A 25,390-nucleotide genomic window follows, 5' to 3' on the forward strand; every position below is an offset into this window, starting at 1 on the left:
CATATATATATACACGAGATAGATGCTGATGAAGTTGGCATAAGAGATCATGACAAAGTTAGCAGACTTGACGCTGATGAAGTTGGCCTACACGATAGATGGTGATGATGTTAGATTAATAGATTATGATGAAGTTTGCATGCTAGATAGGTGGTGATGAAACTGGCAAACTTGATAGATTATAATGAAGTTGGCATACAAGATACATAGATAGTAATGAAGTTGGTACACTAGAGAGATAATAATTAAGTTGACATAAGGATCAAAGGTGGTGAATGAAATGATGATGAAGCTGGCCTACTATATAAATGTTAATGAACTTGGCATACTAAATAAGTTGTAATGAAGTTGAAATACCATATAGATAATAATAAAACTGGCATACTAGATAGCTAGGTGGTAATCAAGTTGGCATACCAGATTGATGGTAACATAGTTGGTGTATTAAATAGATGGAATGTAATGAAGTTGGCTTACCACACAGATGATAATGTAGTTGTCATGATAAATGGTAATGAAGTTGGCATATTATCAGATGGTAGTATAGTTGGCATACTAAGTAGATAGATGGTAATGTAGATGGTATGCTAAAAAGATTGGTGGTAATCAAGTTGCCATAATAGATAGATGGGAATGTAGTTAGCATACTAAATAGATGGTAATCAAGTTGCCATACTATATTTATGGTAATGTAGTTGGAATACTAAATAGATACAGTGTGACCCCGCTTTAACACGCTCCATTATAACACAAATTTGGATATAACACGGTCGTAGTGTGGCACACTAAATTTCATATACATGTGTTTTTCTCGTACACGAAAAGAAATCTTTCTTAAAAGAACAAAAAAACTTAAAAAGTTTATTATCATTTTGGGGTAGAGTTCGAGTATGAATAATACAAGACAGTCATGGCATGGCTTCTGAAATTTTATGTATTTTTCTCGTACATGAAAAAATAGTATTTTCTTCTTAAAAGTACAAAAATAACGTGTACAACTTTTACTCAGGGATCACACAAGGCTTTTGCCAATGTTGCAAAATGCGAATTTTTGTTCCTTATTGGTGCCAAAATATACCAAACATCTGGCAATTTTTTTTTATTGGTGACATTGTGGACTGTTTAATCTTGTATATATAACCATTGGTTTGGAGTGGAGAAATTCAGTGGCCCCATGAAAGGAAGCCACAAACTTGATATAAAATGCACTGGAATGTATCTATTGTTACATAAACAAATTCTTTGTCCATATAGACAAGCTATCTTAACAGTGCATTGTTATATCATAATCTGCTTATGTTGACATCTCGCATGAGTACTGTATGTTATGAGATATCTGCTCTATTTTTTTACATTTCTGGTAGCGGAGATCAACTGGACGAGGCATTTTCTCATAATCTATCTTTCGTCGGATTTTCTGATACATGCGTGGAAGGCAGCATCACTCCACTACCACAAATGTAAAAAAACAAAACGTTGTTCTATTCATTAGGCAGGGAAAAACAGTAACTACAATTAAACAAACAACGGACAATTCCTTCCTTTTTTTGTTTTTAAATGTACCCAGATAAAATAGTTTGCTGAAATTTCAAAGCAAACAGATTACCTTTGACACACCGAATTGTTTTGAAAACATGCTAGGCAAATGGGAAAAAATCAGTCTTAATCATGCAGTACAATTATTTGATGTTGCCGCCATAACAAGAAACGGGCATTTGTTTGGTTCTCCAGAGCTGTTCTTTATTGGTGACTTCAATAATGCATGTACCCTTCATCAAAGAAAGCCGACTACAATTTTCAATAAAAACAAAGAACCTTTCTTCAAAGGAAGTCAGTACCAAACTTAAATGAAAGCAATGAAATCTGATGGATTGTTTCATTTTACAACGTGACTGAAACATATTTAATGTGCTGTGAAAGTTTCCTATTTGTAAAAAAATGTTTATGCTTACAAACGCTACCAGTGGCAGCTTAAAACACAACTAACTTTTACCGACTTCGGATGTACTGAAAAGTAAATATGCATCATCATTCATTATGTGATTGTGCTATTGTTTTCAACTGAATTCAGACCTAGATGATTGGTGACAAAATTATTGAATATTTTAAATCTCTGTGTGTGTGCATATTTTTGATGGAATTACTTGTATTGTGGATATAATGTATGTCATAAGATGGCAGGTGAGTACACGGTGTTGATACTCTATTCATGCTATACATTAGACATGTATATATGAACAGTATACACACATATGTACCAATGCGTGGTTCTCAGAATCAAGTTAATATTATATATGCCTTCTCTTTTCACTACAGGTGTATTTCTTATTTAATATGCATCAATTTAAGATGGTAACTGTGCCAATGAAACACATATTTTTGCACCCACATTTAATACCTAACCCACCCACCCCTGCAATTTTATTTTATTACATGCATCATTTTCATCAGCTAACTGACCTGGTTGCTTATAACATAGTTAGGTCTATAACACGGTGGGGTTCTATGGCTCACAACAGCCATGTTACAGCAGGGTCACACTGTAGATGGTAATCAAGTTGCCATACTAGATAGATGATGGTGTCATTAATATAAATAATATCTGCATAGTAGCTCAGTGAATGTTCATGTGACCATCACAGAATGTATCACAAATTACCAAATTCATATTGCACACCAATGATTTCAACACCATTTGTATCAAATACAGAGGAAGACCACATTCATTATATACTGAAAAAGAGTGATCTTTATAATCCCCCATGTTTTGGTCCCAGAGTTTTTATGAAAGAGTCCATTTTTGATACAGGACTATGCAGTTATGGGAGCCACAGAATTAACAAACATTAAGTAAACATTTTAATAGTTTTATGAAATCTAGATGATGCAGACTTTGTTCATTTACTTATGGCAAATATTTTAAAATCATTTGGTCAAGCTTTATGTGTTTGACATAAGGCAGCGTATCTTTTTATGTGTCCATCTATCAGTACAGCTTTCCATTTTTTTTTGTTTTTGCTGTGTATGATTGGCTTCTCAATTTTTCCTCACTTATTTAGACAAGAATACAGTTATTATTTATAAATCATATTAAGTTTCTTCTGTGCTTTCAGTTAGGTTAGCCTGCTCCTTTTTCCAATAACCGCTGATAGGCAAATAAGTTATTTGATCATGTAGCTGCTGAGTATTTATAAACACTCTACTGGTAAATATTTGATGCATATAAACATTTTTGAACTGAATCATCATGCCATTGCCCAGAAAGATTTGCATGTTTGGTTTCAAATTGTAAGTTGCTGTTTAATTAATGATTCCACTAAACAGTTTCCCACAACATGACACAATAATGAACTATGGTCCAACCAATCCCAACTATATTCATTATAACAAAAAAACAAGCACATGCAGTGAAAACAACAGAGTGAAGTAGCTTTGACTTCAGTTACAAGCCCACAGTTAATGACTGTTGTTACTATTTTGACAGTCATTTGATTGATAGTGTACAGTCATTCACCCTGGGTTTAGATTCAATCACATTTAGTGTTAGTGAAAACAAAATTAGGAACATAAGGGTTATACATTTTTGTAATTACACTGTAAATATGGCTTCCAAATTAACAGAAAATGTGTTATATTTTTGTTATTTATAGTCAAAAAAACATCAGTAAATCGATCTTTGTCTGTCATATGATTATGGATCAATTATGACAATATCTGGGTAAAATGGGAGAGGGGACAAAACACAGAAATGGAGTTAACAGCTTTAGTTACCAATCAACTTGGTTTCATGGTCTTAAATGACTTGGTGATTGGTTCCTTGTCTTCCAACAACAGCATTATGAAGACATAATGCACTCTGAGCAAACTTTGTGGATTGCTTGCACTTTAATTTTGAGGTTTAAAAAAGTCACAGATCAAGGTATGTTTAACAGATTTGTGTATCCTGACTTCATTGACAAGATGGTATTACACCATGATCAACAGTTATTCATTATTATTTAAATAACCTTGATAGAAGTGTTATTACAATGATTCCGTAACTCTCCTGTTTTTTTTTTTTAAATGAAAATTTTAAATATTTAAAAATTAGTTCAACCTTTGAAACTTTATATTTAATTATTGTTCACAGCTATGTGAATCCCTCTAGAAAGGTCACCCTTCTTATAAGGCCACTTTCTGCTGCAGAAGGATTACCTTGAAAGAGGAGGACACTAATATAATATTTCTCATCCAATTTCTGTCAAATTCGGTGAATGGATTTATGTCCCATTTATATTTTTATAAGATCTTGGACGATTTTGATCATGTACATGACAGTGTACATATTAATTTTCTTTTTATATCTAGATAGGATTTTCAATCAAGTGTGGTAAATTGGTCAAATAAACATGATATATATATAAAGTCTGGATGATGGTTTACATCCAATCAGTTCTTACAATACTATGTAAGTCTGTTTAGTGAAATTGTCAACTATTAAGTTATGTAAGCTAGGTTAGTGATTTCAGGCCCACTTGAGACTCTTGTGTTAGTTTACCTGACCAACCACACTTCAGTTCAGATTTACATTTTCAGAAATATTTTTAGCCATTTCTTTGTATTACATACAACATATTTTCTCGCAACAGATTTATACGAGCAGAACACTACAGATACAGGTTTACAAAGATTGGCAGTAAGGATGCCACAGAGGGACGCTGGTGGAAGAGAACCCATATTGGAAACTACATGCCACCCATCTCCCTAGAAACAGCAGCTGATGTTATGAGACAGCTAGACTATGATATGCCAAAGAAGACAAGAAGGAAAAGAAAATCCCTTTAGATAATGTATTGTGTACTTGATTTTGTTATTGGTTCGGCATGAAATTTATAGTGAAGTATAGGTTGATAACCTTATTAGGACTGATGTTTATGAACACAGAAAAATTTATGTTAGAAAGGACAGGGAATGCAGGAGGTGGGTTGAGATGAGGAAAGTAGACTATCATCATGTCAGATTTTACTGATTCACTTACTCAGTGTAACACATTTTTGTTTAAGAAAAGTAAAACTTTGAAAACTAAAACATCAGTCGCCCAAATACTCGGCAATGTTTGAATGACATGCACAGTCTCAGCATTGAACTTTCCATTGCTGGAACCCTCTAAGACTCAAAACACATGAAAACTCTATGAAAAATTAGGCCCAGCACCACTTTTTAGTTTTCAAAGTTCTCTTGGTTTGGGGGGAGGTGATGACTATACAGAAAGTGTATTTATTGTGTGGCTGTGATGATCCTGGTCCTAATTTCTAGTTGACTGATAATTATCTGAGTTCCTTGATGTTCCAGAAATAATGTTTGCATATTCAGTATCAAATATAAATATATAATACAGTATTTAAAAAAACCTAAAGTATCAGATATTTAATACTTGGAAAAACCACATGAGGTTTCATTTTTGACATTTGAAATGGCTGGAATTAATTTATATTTAAGACTTAAATGTAGAGTACTTTCATTTTATTGCTGATTCATCTTGGTGAAAGTTGAAAGCTTTTATGCTGCTCACCTGTTTCTTCATCAAATACATTACCTGATCACATTTACATTGGGATTCATCTCAGCTATCTCCAAATTCAGCTCTCACTGAAAGACACACCCTCCCCTCATTTAGTAGAAGGGAAGCAACTCCTACTGATAACCTCCCCTCTGTACCCCAAGAGATGGCAACTGTTACCTGTATGTGACCAGTTTTCAACTTTTGCTTAATGCTGTAACACAGATTACCAACATAACCAGTCTGTTATATCTTTAAATTCCACTTCTTTGTTCAGGGCTTCTGTTAAATTGATATTTTATGGAGTCCTAATGACCCCCAGTATTTGAATTTTACAGGGTCCTTACAAGATGTTAAAGGGTCCCACTTTATAATTTCTACAGTAAGTTTAATGTGTGTGTGTGTGTGTGTGTGTGTGTGTGTGAGAGAGAGAGAGAGATCAGTAAAATTTTGGTGAAAATAGGAGTTTCACCAACAAAAGTTGCAGTCACCTCCCAGAAGCATGTTGGGCATACATGAAGTAGATAAATGTCCATTATAATGCCAGGAATAAAGAGGCATAAAACCTTTTCAGTTTTAATTATTTGTAATTCTTTAAATATTCATGTATTAAAATTTATGTGTCATAAGTCAACTTGGGAACACACTAGACAATACCGTTATTTAGAAAGTAATATGCTGTGCTCTCCAAAACAACAATATTGGTTGAGGGGTCTTAATTATATAACTAGATTATTGTGAATTTAATTTTAAATTTTGCAATGATTATTCATGTGCTCAATCCATAGTTCTGTATTACATTACTCTCATATTCTTCTCTTAAAGTTTGTAAAACAGTGTTTATTTGTTCTTTTTTTTCTGATCTGACATGTTTTGGAGTCTGCAAAGATCCATTTGCTCTAACCTTTTCCATTGTATGGCATGAACAAATCACACCATAAAGCAGCTTGCTTAACAACTGGTGCTGTTTTCTATAAAACTATAGACTGGTCCACTACCTAATTTTGTTATGAATATAATGAACCTATGATGAAACCCCTGTTTTCTTGGAATGGGTCACATACAGTTGCTATAAATAGAAAACAAGGATAGTTTTTATGCAGCAGTGATGTTTTTATGGCAGATTCTCAGATTTATATGAGTGGACTTAAAGAGATGATACTAAAAATGAGAAACACAACTTTTTCTGAGTTTTATTTATTTTATTTTTTAATATACCAAAACAGCATAATCCATACACTGACAAGCATAAAACATAATTTGTTGAAAAAGGTGTAATGATTATGACAAAAGCATAATAGCTGGCATGTATGCATTTAATCTCCAAAATACTTATCCAGGGGGCCCCGAGTGGCCGAGTGGTCTAAAACGCTCACCGTTCCGGATCACTGCCATCTTACCTCTGTCTGCATGGTTTCAAGTCCAAGGCTCAGTTAGCGTGGGTATGTGGAAAAGCCTGCCAGTAGCTTCTCGTGGGTCGGTGGTTCTTCCCTGGGTTTTCCAGGGCTCTTCCTCCACTATTAATACTGGCCGCCATGTATAGCCTATCTTGTGCTGAAAAATGGCGTTAAACCCTAGAACAACAACAACAACAACAAAATACTTATCCAAATTTGCAAATGACATTTTGACTTTGTCTCGACATGAAAGCAGTAAATGGAATTAATATTTATTATCATAGGGTTTATCTTCCCATTTAATTTAAATCCTTAGCACGTCTTCCTTATGTCTGCTACACTCAGAAATTAAAAGAATGCATAAATAATGAGTATGACCTAAACAGATGGCATAGAAAATCCTTGAGATCTCTGTTTCGAGAAACCTCTAACTTTTTCTGTCAACAGGAAATCAACTTAATCAGCAATTTTTATTGCATTCTATGGGACTCTTAGGCTGGTTTTTTAATGCATTATTTTTAATTTTATTACATCAGGGACACACATATGTGCATTTTCGGAAGCCCTGGGTATAGTAACTCAATGTTGTTCTATACGGTGCACATATTTCATGAAAATCTGGTGAATTTATTCAGATTTTGCATTTCTTTTCGTGTTCATTATTGTCACGTGGTTTTGATTGGTAACACAGTTTTACCATTTAAAATATTTTAGCTGTGTAATTTTCATTAATTACAATTTGAAGTCATTTTGTTGAAGTTGGTTCACATTTGTTTCAACAATGTCTATTGTTTGTTTTTTCTCTTCATTACAGAAATGACAACAATGTGTAAGAATTGTAAGCAGTTCAGAGTCATGGAGAATTTGTTTTCTATGTTCTAAGTGCATAAGAATACAAAAATACAATTTTTGCTGTCTAATTGGAAAATACATGGTCTAATATTTTGAAGAAATGGCTTATGGGATGCAAAAGACAAGCACTACCCATTACATCACAGCCAGAAATTCTTAGCTTATGCCCCATATCTGAATGCTGATTAGTCACTTGGATGATGTTAACATGGCCCCTCCACTCTATATGAAGGTACAGATGGCATGTTAAGATGGCTCCTCCACTCCATATGAAGGTACAGATGACATGTTAAGATAGCCCCTCCACTCCATATGAAGGAACAGATGGCATGTTAAGATGGCCCCTCCACTCCATATGAAGTTACAGATGGCATCCAAGACTACTTTTTCCAGCTTCTATCTGAGTGACATGCCCTGGCAAAGGAGAAAACTGAATCTCATTGGGTCAGTGTTAGTTGCCCAGACGGTGACCACACCCAGTTTAGAAAATGCAACCATGGACTTGAACACTTTTGCTGGATTTGCCTGGAAAACCTTTGAGAGTAGTACGTTAAAATCTGTCTAGAGCAGCCACCTCTCATTTACAACCACAATTGTAATGCACAGATTGATTTTATTATATTAATGCACTGTCATGAGCAACCACCTGCTGAATATAACCAGCAACCATGATGTCTTGGCAAAATATACATTTCTAAACTGCTCTGAGTAACTGCATCACAAAAACAGAGGTAAACACCACTGGCCTTTATTTAGTCTTTTTTGTAAATATGACTGCTTGGACTATTCTAGAAAAAAATGACTGGCTACCAGTTTTTGAAATTGTGTGCATGTAGTGTCATATGGTATAGATTGTAAACCAGACTGAAATACATGCTGATTGTTCCAGCACTATGAATGTATGGAACACGAGCACAGAGACAAAAACCACTGATCTTTATTTAATCCATTGTAACCACAACCTGCTTAGAAAGGAATGACTGTTCTCATAAAAAAGAGATAAATGAGTCTGGCTACCAGTTTATAAATTTAGCAGGTCAAGCATTTAGTGTATTTTGTTATAGACTGCACACCAGGCTTAGGTTCATGTTGCGAACTGCCATTTTAGTGCTGAAATCTAGGTAGTGGTTGCATACATTGTTTGTCATTGGAGTTAATCTGTATTGCCTGTGGGTGGATGAGACCTTTGTCTATTAAACCAGCAAGTAAGAATTGCTTACTGGCTTCGCTGGATATTCTGACAGGATTGTATTTCTTGTTGCTTTTTTACATTGTTACAGTGATTGCATCCGACACACCAAGCCATCATCTGCTCAAGTTGTTTTGGCTGGTTACACCCTTTGTTGATAGTTAATCCCTTTATGTCATATGTGAATTAAGCCTTTGAATATTGTCTCAAAATAAATTGTCCTGTTTTTCTGGATGAGATAATTATGTCTTTTTATTTCAATCATTGGTATGTATGTTTGTGTGTGTGTGTGTGTGTGTGTGTGTATATATATATATATATATATATTGTACATGTATGTGTTCCATGTTTCCCTAAAGCCAGATCAAAACCATTGCTACAGGCATTATTACAGTTGAGCAGCAATAACATCAACATGTAGCACCTTAAGAGCAATGGCAGAACCTCCAACTAAGAGAGACAAATTATAATACTGGATTAAAGAAGTAATATAATTGAAAGAAGTGAAAAAGAGGAGACCACTTGCAAAATAGCAGCTTAAATTTCAGTAAAACGAATTCAGGGTGTTATAACCCGTTACCTCATAGAGCATAGTTACAAAGTGCAGTGCGCTATAAATAGAACACCTGTTACCTATTTGACTCCATACTCATAGGCCTGCCTGTGAACTGTTAAGCAGTGTAGTGTATGTTATGTTTAACAGCAATTTTAACCATTTTACATTTTTGGTACACATCTATTATGTGTGGAAAAGTTTAAGAGTAAAGATTGTTATAGCTGTGTAATTATTTTTCACGTAAGAAATTTTTATGTGCTTAAAAATCTTGAGAGAACTCATTCACCGTCATGTCAGTGAGGCTGCATGACCAACCGCAGCTGCCATTTCTCATACTCGAAATTTACAAGTTTTTCGTCTGCATCTGCATCACTAAGTCATCTGAATTTGATAATTTATAAAAACTAATTGCTGCCTACATCAGTATCAGAGCCTTTACCTTAAGTTATTGAATCTTTCATAGTTGTGATTCTAATTGTGAAAACTTTATAAGTACTGAATGAAATCCGCAACCGCCATTTTGAAGAGTGGAGATTACGACCCAGTTACTTTAAATAGCAGATATCGACCAGTGCATTAACAGTGACCACATGATCTGACGTAATGTCATTCACAGAAATGAATGTAGTATCTAATAGGGGTTTTTCCCCGAAGGTGGCGCTACGAAAACCGACTCAAAATGGCTGATGTTTACAGCAGGCATCAAAAGGCGCTTCCATGCGAATGGAGTAGAGGCGTCCAAAGACGCTTGCATGAGGTAAAGGATTAAAGGACACTGAGTAAATTAGAAATAATTTTTTATGCTAACACATGTACATGTGATCTTCACATATAAATGTGATTAAAGTTTAATGACACATTTATAGCTTTACTGCTATATAATTTTGTTTTGAGATGAATGAATGTAATATTTTAACAAGAACTAGGGGGAAAAGAATAGAATATATTTACAGTGATATGTTTATTTTTCCTTCTTAAGTAGTGATGAAATTCAACCCTGGAAACTTGTCTTTTGTACCAATCTGTTATGAGAGACCACCTGTCTTTAGAGACTGCTTTTTGTTGGCAGAAGGGGGTGGTCTCTCCAGACAAGTTATACTTTTCACTAATAAAGTGCAGAATCATGTAGGGATTGCTCTCGCATGTGTATTAACAAATTGTCTTTGGTTATGCTAAACTAACAATAGAAGATGCTCATTCTTTTAGCAGATCAATCATGCTCCTTCTGTGTGACAGAGGTTGAGGTAGGATGCTCAGCATTTCCTCCTCCTCTTACCTATTCTCCTAATGTTAGTGATGAGGTAATGTATTTGATAGAGAAAGCAAAGTTTTTAGTACATTCCACTTCTCCAATAATACTTAAATGATCTCAATACTACAGATTCCTTCCATCCTTCCCGAACAATGCAATCATCATATAGGTTTCGCTTAATTGAAAGCAGGCAACAAATGGGTATATAAAAAAATATATATATGTGTATATATATATATATATATATAAAGTCCACAGCAAAGTAGGGGAGGTAACATGTAAGAGTTGCTTCCCTTTGTCTATCTTGTCTTTAAGAAAGTGCTGGATTCAGAGGTAGCAAACAGTAATTACTAATGTTAATCTAGTCTGTCATCAATTAAGTATCATTTGAGAAGTATAATTTACTAATAAAAGATTTGCATAAGTTTAAATTTTTTCAGATTTTGTGTATAATTAAATGTAATGTAAATTTTTATGGTGGTATGCCTTCCACCACTATCAATTCCAGTTTTTACAAATTGTTGCAAAAACATGTACTGGGAGTACCACTATTCAATAATAATGGCAATCTCTACTTTTTAAAAAAAATTTTATCAGTGGGAAAATAATGTCTACATGTCACTTGTCAGTTAATTAGTGTCTATGCTGTTCAGTGGCAAACAGTGTAAAAATGCTCTTTGTTGTGTACAGAAAGAACTTCATTATATTTCTTGGATCAGAATGCAGAAGCCTGTTGTCAGTTGCCTATTCCATCTATACGTCCATCTGACCAATGTCAGTCAACTGTTCCATCTATCCATCCATCCATCTGAGCAATTTCAATCACCTATTTACTCAACCCATCTGTGTGTCAGACCAGTGTCAATCACTTATTCTATCTATCCATCCATCATTCTGACCATTGCCAATCACCTATTCCTTTTATCCATCTGTCTGACCAATTTCAGTCACCTATTCCATCAGTCCATCTATCCAGCTGACTAATGCCAATCACCTATTCCATCCATCTAATGTCAATCACCTATTCCACCCATCCATCTGACTGATGTCAATCACCTATTCCATCCATCCATCCGACTAATGTCAATCACCTATTCTATCCATCTAATGTCGGTCAAATATTCCATCCATCCGACTAATGTCAATCCACTATTCCATCCATCCATCCATCTGACTAATGTCAATTACCTATTCCATCCATCTATCCATCTGACTAATGTGAGTCACCTTATTCCATCCATCCATCCATCTGATCAATGTCAATCACTTATTCCATCCATTCATCCATCTGCAGGGTTCAAAACTAACTTTTTTATTAACTAGTCAAGTGGACTAACAGGATAAAAGACGCACTAGTCCACAGCAAAATCTATTAGTTCTCAAAATACATGTATATTACACAACAGTAAAGATTTATACACATGATAAATTATATTGATTTGCCATCAGTTTGTCCCAAATCATAATCTTCTCCATCCGATTCTGAATAGTCCTCCATATACAGTGGTCTTCTTTGTCTCTGTCCACAAGAGTTCGATAAATATATAGCTGACACTGGGTCATAATCAGCAATGTCTTCACTTTAAAAGTGAATCATTAACAAGTCATTCAGTACACTGCTGAGCAATCTGCATCTCCAATCAGATTTCATTATTTTCAATTCACTGAATCCCCACTCTGCATCTGTAGACAAGGCTGTAAGGGTCAACACAATATCCACCAGTGCAAGAATGTTAGTGTGACCTTCTTGAAATCTCTTGTTAACATCACACCATTGTAATTTCTCTACCTGACATCCACAAGCATAAATTAAACTTTTAAAGAGTTGCCATTCCTCTTCAACCGTGTCTGGATAGAAGCCTGCCATTGTCATTACAGGGGAAAAATGTTCCAGCAGAGTCGTAACATCCTCATCACCAAATCCAATATGATTTGTGATTTGGTTTCATGGTATACTATTGTTTCCAACATAAATTGGAACATCCAACTATAAATAAGCTTTTTTCATCCTCTATTTTTGAATACTCTCTGCAGACGCTGCAGAACATGGTATTTACTTTGGGGTTAAAGTTATGCGACAGCCGACCACATTTTCACTTCTCTAGAAATGTTCAGTTCCTACTTTCATTATTATACTGTTTGTTGCGTTCCATTTTGTCCTCATTATTGTCAGTCTTCAGCCTTTTGGCCAGATTCTCCACACCTTGTACAAATTGCCACATTGTTCTCTTTGCTTTCTTTGTTTAACTATGATCCTGGTCAATGCGATAATAACGCCTTGCACACCATTTGTAATGCTTAATATAAAGCGCCTAGGTGATCTGGATTTACATACAGGAGTTACAAGAAGTTCAGTAACTAAAAATAGCAAGTTATTTGTACACATTTCTGTTATGGAATTCATTAAAAAATACGAGAAAAGCAAACTTTAAAATAATTACATGCTTTCATTTTTTATTAGTCAGGCGGACTTGTATCAAAACATATTTATTAATCCGTGAGGAAAACTATTAGTCGCACACTAAGGGATGTCCATTAGTTTTTAACCCTGCATCTGACTGACCAATGTCAGTTACCTATTCCATTCATCCATCTGTCTGACCAATGTCAATCACCTATTCCTTTTATCCATCTGTCTGACAAATGTCAGTCACCTATTCCATCTTTCCATTCATCTGACTATTGTCAGTCACCTATTCCATCTTTCCATCCATCTGAGCAATGTCAGTCACCTATTCCATCTTTCCATCCATCTGACCAATGTCAGTCACATATTCCATCTTTCCATCCGTCTGACCAATGTCAGTCACCTATTCCATCTTTCCATCCATCTGACCAATGTCGGTCACCAATTCAATCTTTCCATCCATCTGACCAATGTCAGTCACCTGTTCCATCTTTCCATCCATCTGACCAATGTCAGTCACCTATTCAGGGGCCCCGAGTGGCTGAGTGGTCTAAGGCGCTCTCCGTTGCAGATCACTGCCAGCTCACCTCTGTCTGCATGGGTTTGAGTCCAAGCCTCGGCTAGCATGGGTACGTGGGAAAGCCTGCCAGTAGCTTCTCGTGGGTTGGTGGTTCTTCCCCGAGTTTTCCAGGGTTCTTCCTCCACCAGTTATACTGGCCGCCATATATAGCCTATCTTGTGCTGAAAAATGGCGTTAAAGCCTAGAACAGCAACAACAACAACAGTCACCTATTCCATCTTTCCATCCATCTGACCAATGTCAATCACATATTCCAGTCCCTCCATCCATCTGATCAATGTCAATCACTTATTCCATCCATCTATCCTTCTGACCAGTGTCAGTGACCTATTCCATCCATCCATCTGACCAATGTCAATCACCTATTCCATTTATCCATCTGTCTTGACCAATGTCAGTCACCTATTAAATCTGTTCATCTGTATCTCCATTCTCAGTCATTTATTCCATCTATCCAGCCATTTGTCTAAACAATCCCATTTCATGCAACTAGAATTGCTTTGCAACTCTTTTGACATAATTGAGTGCAATTTTGTGAGTGAACTTTCTTGTACATAAAAATGTGCCTTTGAAACGAATATTTTTCCAAATGCTTTTTATAACTCTTACAGCCTTTTTTAAAAATCAGCTTTGAATCTTCACAATAGCAGCAGCATTTTAACCAATGTAGCTTAGGAAACACCTAAAGATACCATCAGACCTGCCTGTTAAGGTCACCTCTATTAAACTATCACCTGCCATAAAAGCCACTTATTCTCAAATAAATAATCGCAGAAATAAACTGTCTGAAAGGCCATGTGTTTCACTAAATAGAGGTGACTGCCTAAGATTGGTTTGACTTGATCCTGATGCACTGTGATGCAGGTAGTGGCAAATACAGATAAAGCTGTTTGGAACTTTTATTCTCTTGTACCCAATTTTTGTGCAACTGCCATAAGATGAAGTGTCTAATGTAGTGATGTCCATCTGTCCACACAGTAACTCTTGGTCACCATCTACAGTTACTGAACTTTGTGGATGGCTTGTGTTATAACTCTATGATCTTAAACGAGGTAACAGAAAACAGCGAAAACTGACAAGTTTTGTAAAATTCAGCAAGTAAGTTATTTCGCTAGAATACAAGGTGAAAATTAAAAAAGAGCTTACAGTATTGTAAATTAAATCACAAATGGTCCTAAATGTTCTATCACAAGTCCAAATATATGAAGTTACAATTTTATTCCAGTGGTATTCCAAGTAAGTTCCAATACTGGATGTGTTGATGTGTCTGTATTCTTGAATGTGGTAATGTGCCAGTTACCTGGAATGTGGTGATGTGCTAAAGGACTTTTGATGTATCACAACAATGTAATCCAAAAATGTCCTCATCAGAATTCACTATAATTCCAAATTAATGTCTCTCCAAAAATATTATTGGTGAACAGTTTGTGTTTCCAGTGAATAATAATTTGAATTAATAATTCCATCCAAATGAAAATCTGAACACAGCAATCAGATCTAAATGTCAGTGGTCTAATAAGAAAATTACAATTTCTGCCTTGGAAGTTTCTTCAGGACCACAAAACTGAAACCAAAGGTCATTAAGACTAGTTGGTCAGTAATCTTCCAAGTCCACTATGCCATACTAGTGCCTACATAGTGGACTATTAAGAACATGCAGATGTATAATGTAATATTCATGGTATTCTTGTTGACAGAGTTTTGGGCCTTCATAGTCCTACAATGTAAGACGTATCACATGTTATTTATGTTTTTGTGGTACGTCTTGCTGCCTCAATAACATCCTTGTGTAACATTTGACCAAGCTGACTGACAGGAGAATGAGAGGTCAAATTTTCAAGAATATCTCTCACACTTGGCAGCCTATATCAACAGTCTTCCGCCAGTTTAAATTAAATTGATTATACTTGATCCTGATGGAATCAAAGACTGAAAGAAGCAAATGGATGCATTTTCATGTTCCATTCAGCTGGTTGGAATGTGATGGAAGCCCCAGGAATGCCAAAATCGGATTAGGTTGAAGATTCTTTAATGAAATGAATATAAATATACTAATATTGGAGAAAGTGTTTAGATAGCTTCGTTTCATTCAAGATATTTATCATCCATTTAACTGATTTCGGCATTCCTGGCTTCTATCGCATTCCAACCAACTGAATTGTCAGCAAAACTTGAAAACAATTCTATTTGCTTGTGTGAGAATTTGAATTTATTTTTAAAAAAAGGCATTAGTGTAAGTAAAGTCCCCTTAAAAAATCCTGACTTAAATTTGTGGAAAAGATTTGATTTGTGCTGCCATGTTTGTGAGATATTCTTGAAAATTTGGTCTCTTTCCAATGTCTGTCAGCATCAGAACATGCTACACAAGGCCGTTATTTAGACAGTAAGACATCGCACTATAACAAATAACATGTGACACATCCCACACTGCAAGATTTATGGCCTTCTGAAACTACTCTTTTCTTTACATTTTACTCCTATAAGAAACCATATTTGTCTCATCCCAGAGGTGTCTGCCTAAGTGATGTTTAATTATTCCATTATTTTAATTCTTCTTTGATACCTTGTAATATATATGTAACAAATATTAAATACCAGTGTTGTCTTTGACAAATCTGTCCTTTTTCACTGAATAGGAAATACCAAAATGGATGGATAAATTAGAGTTAGTGTTACTGATATCAATGTATTAGGAGATTGGAAATGTTGAAATCAGCATGAAAGTATATATGTGAAAGCTTCCTTTTGGTAAACTCTTGTCTTGTTTCAATCAAAACCAGGGATGCCAAGGTAACTCATTTGGTAGAGCATTGGACTTGGAAACTAAGGGTTGCATGTTCAGTACTCTCTTATGCCAACCTGGGACAGCTGCCACTGTGTTACCTTGGGAAAGACACATAGCTTACATTTCCTCAACCTAATATAACAAAGAATGTTTCGAAAAGTGCCATTAGAAACAAAAAAATGCAATTCATCACAGCAGTGGTACACTATTGGTTAGCTCCCTTGGCCATAAGGCCAGATGAAATTATAGCATGGCACTGAATTTATCATCCACTGGGGAACTTTTCTAGGGCTTTTGTGTGATTCATTATCATTAACTTTTTAAATTATACTTAGCAATGTATAGCCACTATTGTGCTGAAGGGGTGCTCTACGGATATTATGAACTTCTGAGAGAGTGGTGGGTGTAATGTGAAGTTGTTACATCTGCAACATGCCTCGTGGAGAGAATGTTAGCAAAGATCTATGTTACTTTCATGTCCTGTGACTGAAATTTCTTTGGATATTGTACTTGGAAATTGTACATGATCAAAGCACACAGCTAAATAAAATTTCTGCTCTTTTCTACTCAAAAATTAGCCTGAATTAGCCTCAAGTATAGCATCTTTAGCAGTTATTAAGATAGGGAAAATGAATTTTTCTAGACTTCACAATACCAGTTTCAGAAAGTGCAATGAATGAATTACCAAATAGATAAAAATGTAAATAAAGTTATTGGCTCTTTTTTTGATAATTTACCTCTGAAGTCTAGGAAGTGAAAATGAAGTGGAGCTAGCATTTATTTTGAGAGGTTCATATCTGAAGGCCAAGCTGTATACTCGATAACCTATATTACACCCATCAATCATACACCAAAATAAAGGGAATAAAAGGTTCTTTGAACAATACATGAGATACACAAGGTCTTTTTTAAATAGCAATATAATCAGTGAGGAAACCCGGGAAATTCTTTTTCTTTAAAATTCTAACACTATGGAAAATATGAAACTATTGAGCGCCATCTAAATGCTACTATATACATAACATTGTCCATCATGCATCTATCAGCAGCTTCTGTTTTGAACTTTTCAAAAACCAATCATTTAAAACCAATTTTAAAAATTTGGCAGAGAGCATCTTGGCTTTCCAGATTTGTAAAACTGATGCCAATCCACCATAAAATAAGACTACAGTTTTTTTTTTAACAACCCAAAATCCACTATACAGAATTTAAACCAAATTTGGAAGAATCATCCAGGCCTGAAAACTTTAAATTTTTACAAATGATGCTGATCAGCTGTTAAATATGGCTTACATTGTTAAAAATAGAAAAACCGTAAGCTTATAGTTCTCAAAAGCCACTTAAGGAATCTGACTAAATCTGGCAGAACACATCCTAGCAAACAGGGTTTTCAGATTCATACAAAATGATAATAATGTGCCATCAATAATGGCCACTGTTATATTAAATAAAAAAATTAATGTTTTCTCATAAAGTACCTAACATAATTGTGCCACAATTTACAGAAAGCTTTAAAGCATAAATGCCTGTAAAATTTGCTCAAAATATGCAGATTTGATATGGTTGCCATTACTAAAAACAGAAAACCATTTAAGCATCTCAGAATCAGCTTAGCTGTCTAATTATATACATGTATTATAATTATTATTCAAATATTTTGTGGGTAATGTATAATCACCATAAAAAATCTGACATAGTTCTTTTGTGGAGTTTTCATTTCAGTAATAACCCATAGTGTCAATTTTAGGAAGATGGCTTATAAGTGAATGGTCATTTTGCTTCTTAATGCAGACAAATATTAATTGCCTTTATGCCAACCCCACCTTCACCCCTTTTTTCCATCAAATGCAATAAAATAACTCCTCCTATCACTTATATGCATTGAGAAGCATTGGTATAGGGTGTGTGGTATTTTGGGGGATTTATTAATTTTCTTCATTTATTATTATTATCTTGTATTTCATTTCTTATTTCCATGCAAGTTAATAAATCTGAATTATTTTTTTTCTCAAGGCTCCTTCATTTTTTATTTGTTGAAATTAGTTGCATACATGTTATTTGAAATTGGCAGCCTATGTGAATTAATAATAATAATAATAATAATAATAATAATGATAATAATAATAATAATAATAATAACAAGGTGTAGTAGTAGTTAGTAGTGGCATTAGTACTTAGTACTAGCAGTAATAGTTAGCACTAGTTACTAGTACTAGTTAGTACATGTGGTAGTTAGTAGCAGCAACAGTAGAAAGCTACATTACTGATATACCTATAATAATAATAAGGATAATAATAAGGTGTAGTAGTTAGTAGTGGCAGTGGTAGTTAGTATTAGCAGTAATAGTTAGCACTAGTTACTAGTACTAGTTAGTACATGTAGTAGTTAGTAGGAGCAACATTAGAAAGCTACATTACTGATAGACCTATAATAATAATAATAATAATAATAATAATGAGGCCTTTGTCTAGCGCCTAATCTTTAGAAGTTCTAAGTGCTTTACAACATTAGACAACACCTAAAACATATTTTAAAAAATTACATAATGATATGATTACAAAAAACAAATACCATGAAATTATAAAACATGAAACATGTTGAAAACATTTAATGTAGGAAACATTATTAGGTCTTTAAGTTTGTTAATGTAGGAAACATTATTAGGTCTTTAAGTTTGTTAATGTAGGAAACATTATTAGGTCTTTAAGTTTGTTAATGTAGGAAACATTATTAGGTCTTTAGGTTTGATCTTGCAGTTGAAATAGGTGAGTTTTAAGAGCACTTTTGAATGAGATCACTGTCTTTGTTCAGTGGGCAATTCGTTCCATGTTGCTGGGCCCTGGTATGCAAAAGAACGTTGTCCATATGACTTCGGTTTCATAATTGGAATAGTGAGTATACGATTGTCAGAAGAGGAGCATAAGTATATTGCTAGTGTGCACCTATCTCATGAAGAAAATAGTCCCAACCTATAATCTGTTGCAACATCATTGGCTCATTTAAAGATGATATACTGGAAGTATTACATATCATTACATAACCAGACAGGTGTAAAACCAGGATGACCAAGGGATGGGAAGAATATTACAGAGATAAGATTTGAACATGTCTGTTGACAGTTTAGCATGGCAACACCTTGTTTTTACATAGCATGAACCAAATTATAAACCTGACACTTCTGTTAAATATTGTCATGCCTTCTTCTGTAATGATGATCTCAGTCATTTTACTCTTGTATTTCAAAATGAGTCAATAAAGAAGTTAATTGAAGATGTATCACATGACTACATGCATTTTTATTGAATTTGTGCGTCATTTTTTTATGAGAGTAATAATCAGATCTTGACTATTTAACGGTATGACCAGCTGATTGCTAATTTTATCAGATGTCAGAAAATTTGTTAGTAAACTTTGAGGGGAAAACCTGTACATGTTGACCAGGTCATACACCTACATGTACATTTGGTGTTATGAACTGGCATTTTGACAGTCATACTCTGGCATGTGCATCAGGTGTTATGGACAGGCAGTTTGACCTAGTCATACTCTGGCTGTTGCATCATGTGTTATGAACTGGCATTTTGACACAGTCATATTCTGGCATGTGCATCAGGTGTTATAGACAAGCAGTTTGTCCTAATGATAATCTGGCATGTGCATCAGGTGTTATAGACAAGCAGTTTGACCTAATCATACTCTGGCATGTGCATGAGGTGTTATAGACAGGCAGTTTGACCTAATGATACTATGGCATGTGCATCAGGTGTTATGAACAGGCAGTTTGACCTAGTCATACTTTGGCATGTGCATTAAGTGTTATAGACAGGTAGACAAAGCTTATTATTTTATTCAACCTGAGAAGGTAAATGCAAAAACAAAAAATATCAATTAATTTGTTTACTATGTATATGGGTAAAAAAAAGTTAGGAATAATACATGTGTATTTTTTAGTAAATATCAGATATAAGGGTTCTTTCTTAAATATATTTAAGAATCAAAGTCAGTTATTTAGAGTAAATGTCAGATATTTCTTTAAGCCATTTAAAATTATAATTACATTTAATTTACATAAAAACAAATAAACAAAAACAATCACTGAGTTTCACAACTTATACTGGATACGGTAATGCTTCTACCGTATATATCCACAACATGTGATGTACATGCCACAATCAAATTAGGTCACCATGCAGCACAGATTCTAGGCTATTTTTAGCAGCCAGTGACCTGAATTTGGCATATCAGCCATCAGAGAAACGGAGTATTACTACCATTTGAAATAGGGCAGAAACTCACTGAAAGTTTTTGTCAATAAACCGAATGAACAGAAAATGAATAAAAGACCAAAATCATTCAAAACAAAACCTCAGAGTTTGCATTAGTATTTTGGACATTTTGGCACAAATTTTGTTTTCAATTTATTTCCTTCAGGCTAAATTTTAAATTTTTATGCATAAAAAGCAATATAAAACATGAATTTTCTTTACAATTCCTTAGTTGCAACTAAGAAATTATTTTTGTTCATAAGTTAAATTTCATTATTATTTTTATGTTCTAAAAATAGTATGTGTAAGGCAGTCTTATGTGTTTCTTTTCTCTTCATAAAAGTACCATATGTACTTGCTTTTAAATCTGGTTCAACTGCATAGACCCATTTCTGCCATCACACAATGGGTCACCAGATCCTGGTCAATGCAGTTTGGAGTAATCAGTATAACAGGCAATATGCACTCTGATCTACCAGCATGTTACTAATTTGTGACAGTAGATCTGAGGCCATGTTGTTTACAGTTGGATTCGACTTCTAAGCAAGTATATACTGTATTCAAATCATTATCTTGATGTTAAAAGATGTAATTGATACAGGTAAATCTCCACATTTTAATCTTTCACTTATATTTATACATTTACTGGTAATTTGTGCATTGGATGGTACTATCAAGAAACTTGTAACTTAGGTTAAGAAATCTAATATATATATATATAGAGAGAGAGAGAGAGAGAGAGAGAGAGAGAATAGAAGTAGAAAATGTATATGGCAACTTACAATGTGGGCTCATGAAAGGGCAAACCAAATTTGTTCATGCTGCTTGCCCTTGCTGTGCCCATTAATTGGGGGCATAAGTATTTGGTTTGTTTAGTAACCCTTCACCCAATTCACTTTATCCGGAATATAATACCATTACATACTTCCCTTCTGTCGGAACTACTTCATGGGGTCCAGAATTATGGGGACACATTTTGCATTTTGGGATCACACATAACCATTAAAGTTGTTTGTTTTCAGAACTTGCGTTTTCCCTTATAGCATCATCAGAAATGCACCTTCTCATCGTGACACTCCTCTCCAAGGGTTCTGCCATTGGATGGGGTCTTTGGGTTAAGAATGATTTTGGGGACACATTTTGTCTAGTTTTTATTTCAGCAGGTGTATACAGGTCAATAACCCCATATCTGATCAAGTTTACATCAGGAATATAATATCATTATGTACTCTTCTTCTCTTGATACTACTTATTCCCCCAGGATGGGTCATGAAGTTAATGAATAATAATGTGACACATTTTAATATTTTGTTTCTTTAATGATATTTACATAACCCCTTTACAACCCGGCCTCTGTGTTCTGCCCCAGTATGAGATCATGGAGTAAAGAATAATACCGTTGATACATTTTGTTACAGTTAATAAAATGGGGGCACATTTTGTTACACGTATAATGGGGACACATTTTGTAACAAATATAATTGAGATACATTTTGTAACAAGTATAATGGGGACACATTTTGTTGCAAGTAAAATGGAGGCACATTTGATTGGAAGTATAATTGGGACACATTTTATAACAAGCATCATGGAAACACATTTTGTAACGAGTATTATGGGGACATGTTTTGTTTGTTAAAGTCATTGGTTAAAGCTTGTCCAGCTTTTGGATATTTGTATCTCAGCAACCCCTGCCCAGTTCACTTCCTATTTTGAATACAACGGTATCATTTAGTCCACGTCTTTCATTGACACCCCTGTCCCAAAGTTGCCACGGGGCGGGGCAGTGGGATAAAGAATTACAGTGGGTACACGTTTTGGTTCAAGTCTTTGGTTAAAGTTTATTTCTTTCTTGTATTTCTATAACCTATTCAGTTCAAATTTGAAATGTAAGATCATCACACACCGACTTTATGATGAAATCTATATCTAAGGTTAAAGAACTAAAGCAGGTCAAGATTTTACATGTTAGAACATGGAAACAATATCAAATGAAAGAAAAATCTAGAGATGAAAGAAGTTTGGTTTTAATTTAAGATGCATTTAATAGGATATTTTATACTTAAAATCTTTAAGATACTCGAAGAATCTCGTGTAAAACTCGACAAGAAGGATCTCTTTAGGAAAATTAGATCAAGATCAATACAGATAAGGAATCGCAGTAGTTCAGTTACTGGAGTGTTCGACTGGTAATCCAATCGTCGCTGGTTCGCCTACTGCCCGGCCAGCCTGAATTGCCTTTTTCGCAGTATCTTTTCGAAAGGTACTTGGCTTCAATTTCTTCAGCATGATATAGCCAGTAATACGTTATTTGTGCCGTTAAAACTAACCAACCAACAGCAATTTTTAAATTCTTTGTCACTGCTTGCTAAATGTGTGTTGTTCCGTTTGACTGATTTCCTAGGCAGTCTGAAAGGGGAGACAACCATGGTGCAAACCTCCTTACCATGTAAAGTGCCAAGTAGTCTGCGCCCTCTTTTGTGAGGTCTAAGGTAAGGTATTCCTCCGCGTTTTGTCTGAGGTTGCTAATTGTCGGGGTCTTTCCATCCTCAATTTGGCTTAGAAAGCCAGATATTTCCCGACTCGCTTTAAATACAGTGAACTTTCTCTCGTTAACAAGTTTCTGGACACTTACTTCATTCGTTCCTTCTGGTATTAAAAGATACTGTACAATTTTCTGAAATTTGTCAAATCTTCTTTGAGCTACAACGGCTGAATTACGCATCCTGCAATAGTTCCCAAGAACGTTTTCGGTAAAAAAATTGTCGTCTGGAATAAATAAACCTACATTGCACGATTCAAATATTACATGTGAATCCGAGATATAGTTCTGAAAATACGAGACGGGAAGAAATACCGTAACTGGATGTTGTGACTCTTTGAAAAAACTCCGAAGCATGCTTATCGCCCTAATGACTCTCGTCGATGGATGGGAGGCATATAGCATCAGCACAAAGTTTTCAGGTTTGGACTTTATTTTACAGCTCTGGAGGTACCCGCCTCCTCCTGGAATTCTCGAAGGATTATTCTTATCAAAGTCGCCATAGTTTCCAACTTCTGCATCCCAATGTTCCACAGGAACTCCCTTCACCTTAAGCTTCCCTTTTGCATGATCCAGAATGTCCAGATTCTTCGTTGCTGTATAGTATTTGTCGATGTGTTCCACAGCGTCAATTTGTACAATATGATTTATGATCTCCTTTTCGTAGTCGGATTCTAGCTTTAAAATCACGTGGTCATCTTCATGGAATGAGTCCTTGATCCACTGTCCGATGTCTAGAAAACTGATCTCTTCTGTGACCGCAGCACCATAACCAAATCCCTGAATATTTTTCTTCTCAGTGCCGTTCCTTGTCGACACGACCACCGGCGCATGAACAGTATGATTTGGGAAATCGTAGTACATTATGGCGTACGTTTTGTCCGGTAGAAATGTTATGATCTCAAATTCATTTGCAGCTGGATATGTATCCAGAAACAGATCGACTGTCCAAGGATAGTTTCCACCGCAGTTCAGGAACACTTTTCTTGTGGTATAATTACGAAACTGAATGCTCAGATCCTTCTTGATACTAAGTCCAGGCCTTCCCTCCTTTCGCGGTTCATGCCCAGAACGATTTAAGTCCCTACCGCCGTTTTGAATGAAGCTTGCCGTTGGGGACTCTGCTCTTTTTGCATGGACCTTTTTAGTCGTGAAAACCCATTCTTTAAACTGCTCTGTACTTTTTGAATCTCGAGAATATCGATGTATAAGGTGGCCAAAAAGTCCACCAAGTACAAACATGAACGTTATTAAGACTAATCTCCGAAACTTCATGGCATCAAAACCAAATAGAAACTGGCTTACGAAATTGCTGAAATATTTACCAAGCTAATAAGTTTAAACTTTCCAGAATTCGAGATTTAAGAGCCTAAGACTCATCATACAGGTAATATGATATGATCTGTAGATAAGCTGACAAAGGATTCATTATCTTGTAAGTACAATACTTTGCGTGGGTGGGGACATATGACGTATGTTGTGACTCCCATGTGCGACTTGTCTTATCATTGATAGCGTATTCAGTATTGGACTTGATCTATCCACGGTTATTGAAAAACCTTCAGATTTAATTCTTGAATACTGTTTCCTTTGATTTAATAAAATTTGATTCAGTTGTTCAGTTTTTTCATAAAATGGAACTTGCGCTGCGGTAAAATTTATTGGGATTGGTATAACATAAGTTTGAGAATGTCTGTCTTCTTACACATATCATTCTCCATTGTTAATGGGTGGTCGGTTTGTCTCTACTGTTTAGACCTTAGCGTTTGTTGTATATTGGAAGCTCCATGAACAAAACTTTAATATTATAGAAAAGGAAATAAGAATGGCAAAAAAAATTCATTTATTGTTTTTAACAATTGTATACTTTCAAGTAATATGACTTATTTGACGTGTATTTCATTTCGTTCTCTTTGAGATACGATGATCTTTTACCCTATTACATGAATGGAAATGTATCTGAGATTCGGTGGTCTTTACCATATTACATGAATGGAAATGTATCTGAGACTCGGTGGCCTTTAC

General features: G+C 35.0%; 2 protein-coding genes across 4 annotated transcripts in view; one reads left to right on the forward strand and one right to left on the reverse strand.

The window, feature by feature from the left end:
* LOC149772700 (lipase maturation factor 1-like) overlaps nt 1-9,211 on the forward strand; it is an 82,022-nt gene extending 72,811 nt beyond the window's left edge. For 2 of the 3 annotated variants that reach the window (XM_089947463.1, XM_089947461.1), the window contains 2 exons: nt 4,629-4,829; nt 7,751-9,211. In XM_089947463.1, coding sequence (XP_089803589.1) covers nt 4,629-4,824 — 196 coding nt within the window. In that variant the 3' untranslated portion in view covers nt 4,825-4,829; nt 7,751-9,211. Of the gene's footprint in view, nt 1-4,628; nt 4,837-7,750 lie in introns of all 3 variants that reach the window. The other variant, XM_089947462.1, reaches the window with a different exon arrangement.
* A 13,659-nt stretch (nt 9,212-22,870) lies between these two features.
* On the reverse strand, nt 22,871-25,053 carry LOC149772702 (uncharacterized). The gene has a single exon (XM_089947454.1). It carries the CDS (start codon nt 24,638-24,640, stop codon nt 23,192-23,194), a length of 1,449 nt encoding a protein of 482 aa, XP_089803580.1. The 5' UTR covers nt 24,641-25,053; the 3' UTR covers nt 22,871-23,191.
* Nucleotides 25,054-25,390: the final 337 nt, after the last annotated feature.

This window comes from Sinohyriopsis cumingii, unplaced genomic scaffold (genome assembly GCF_028554795.1).
Source record: "Sinohyriopsis cumingii isolate HCF-2022 unplaced genomic scaffold, ASM2855479v2 utg001237l, whole genome shotgun sequence".
Taxonomy (NCBI): Eukaryota; Metazoa; Mollusca; class Bivalvia; order Unionida; family Unionidae; genus Sinohyriopsis; species Sinohyriopsis cumingii.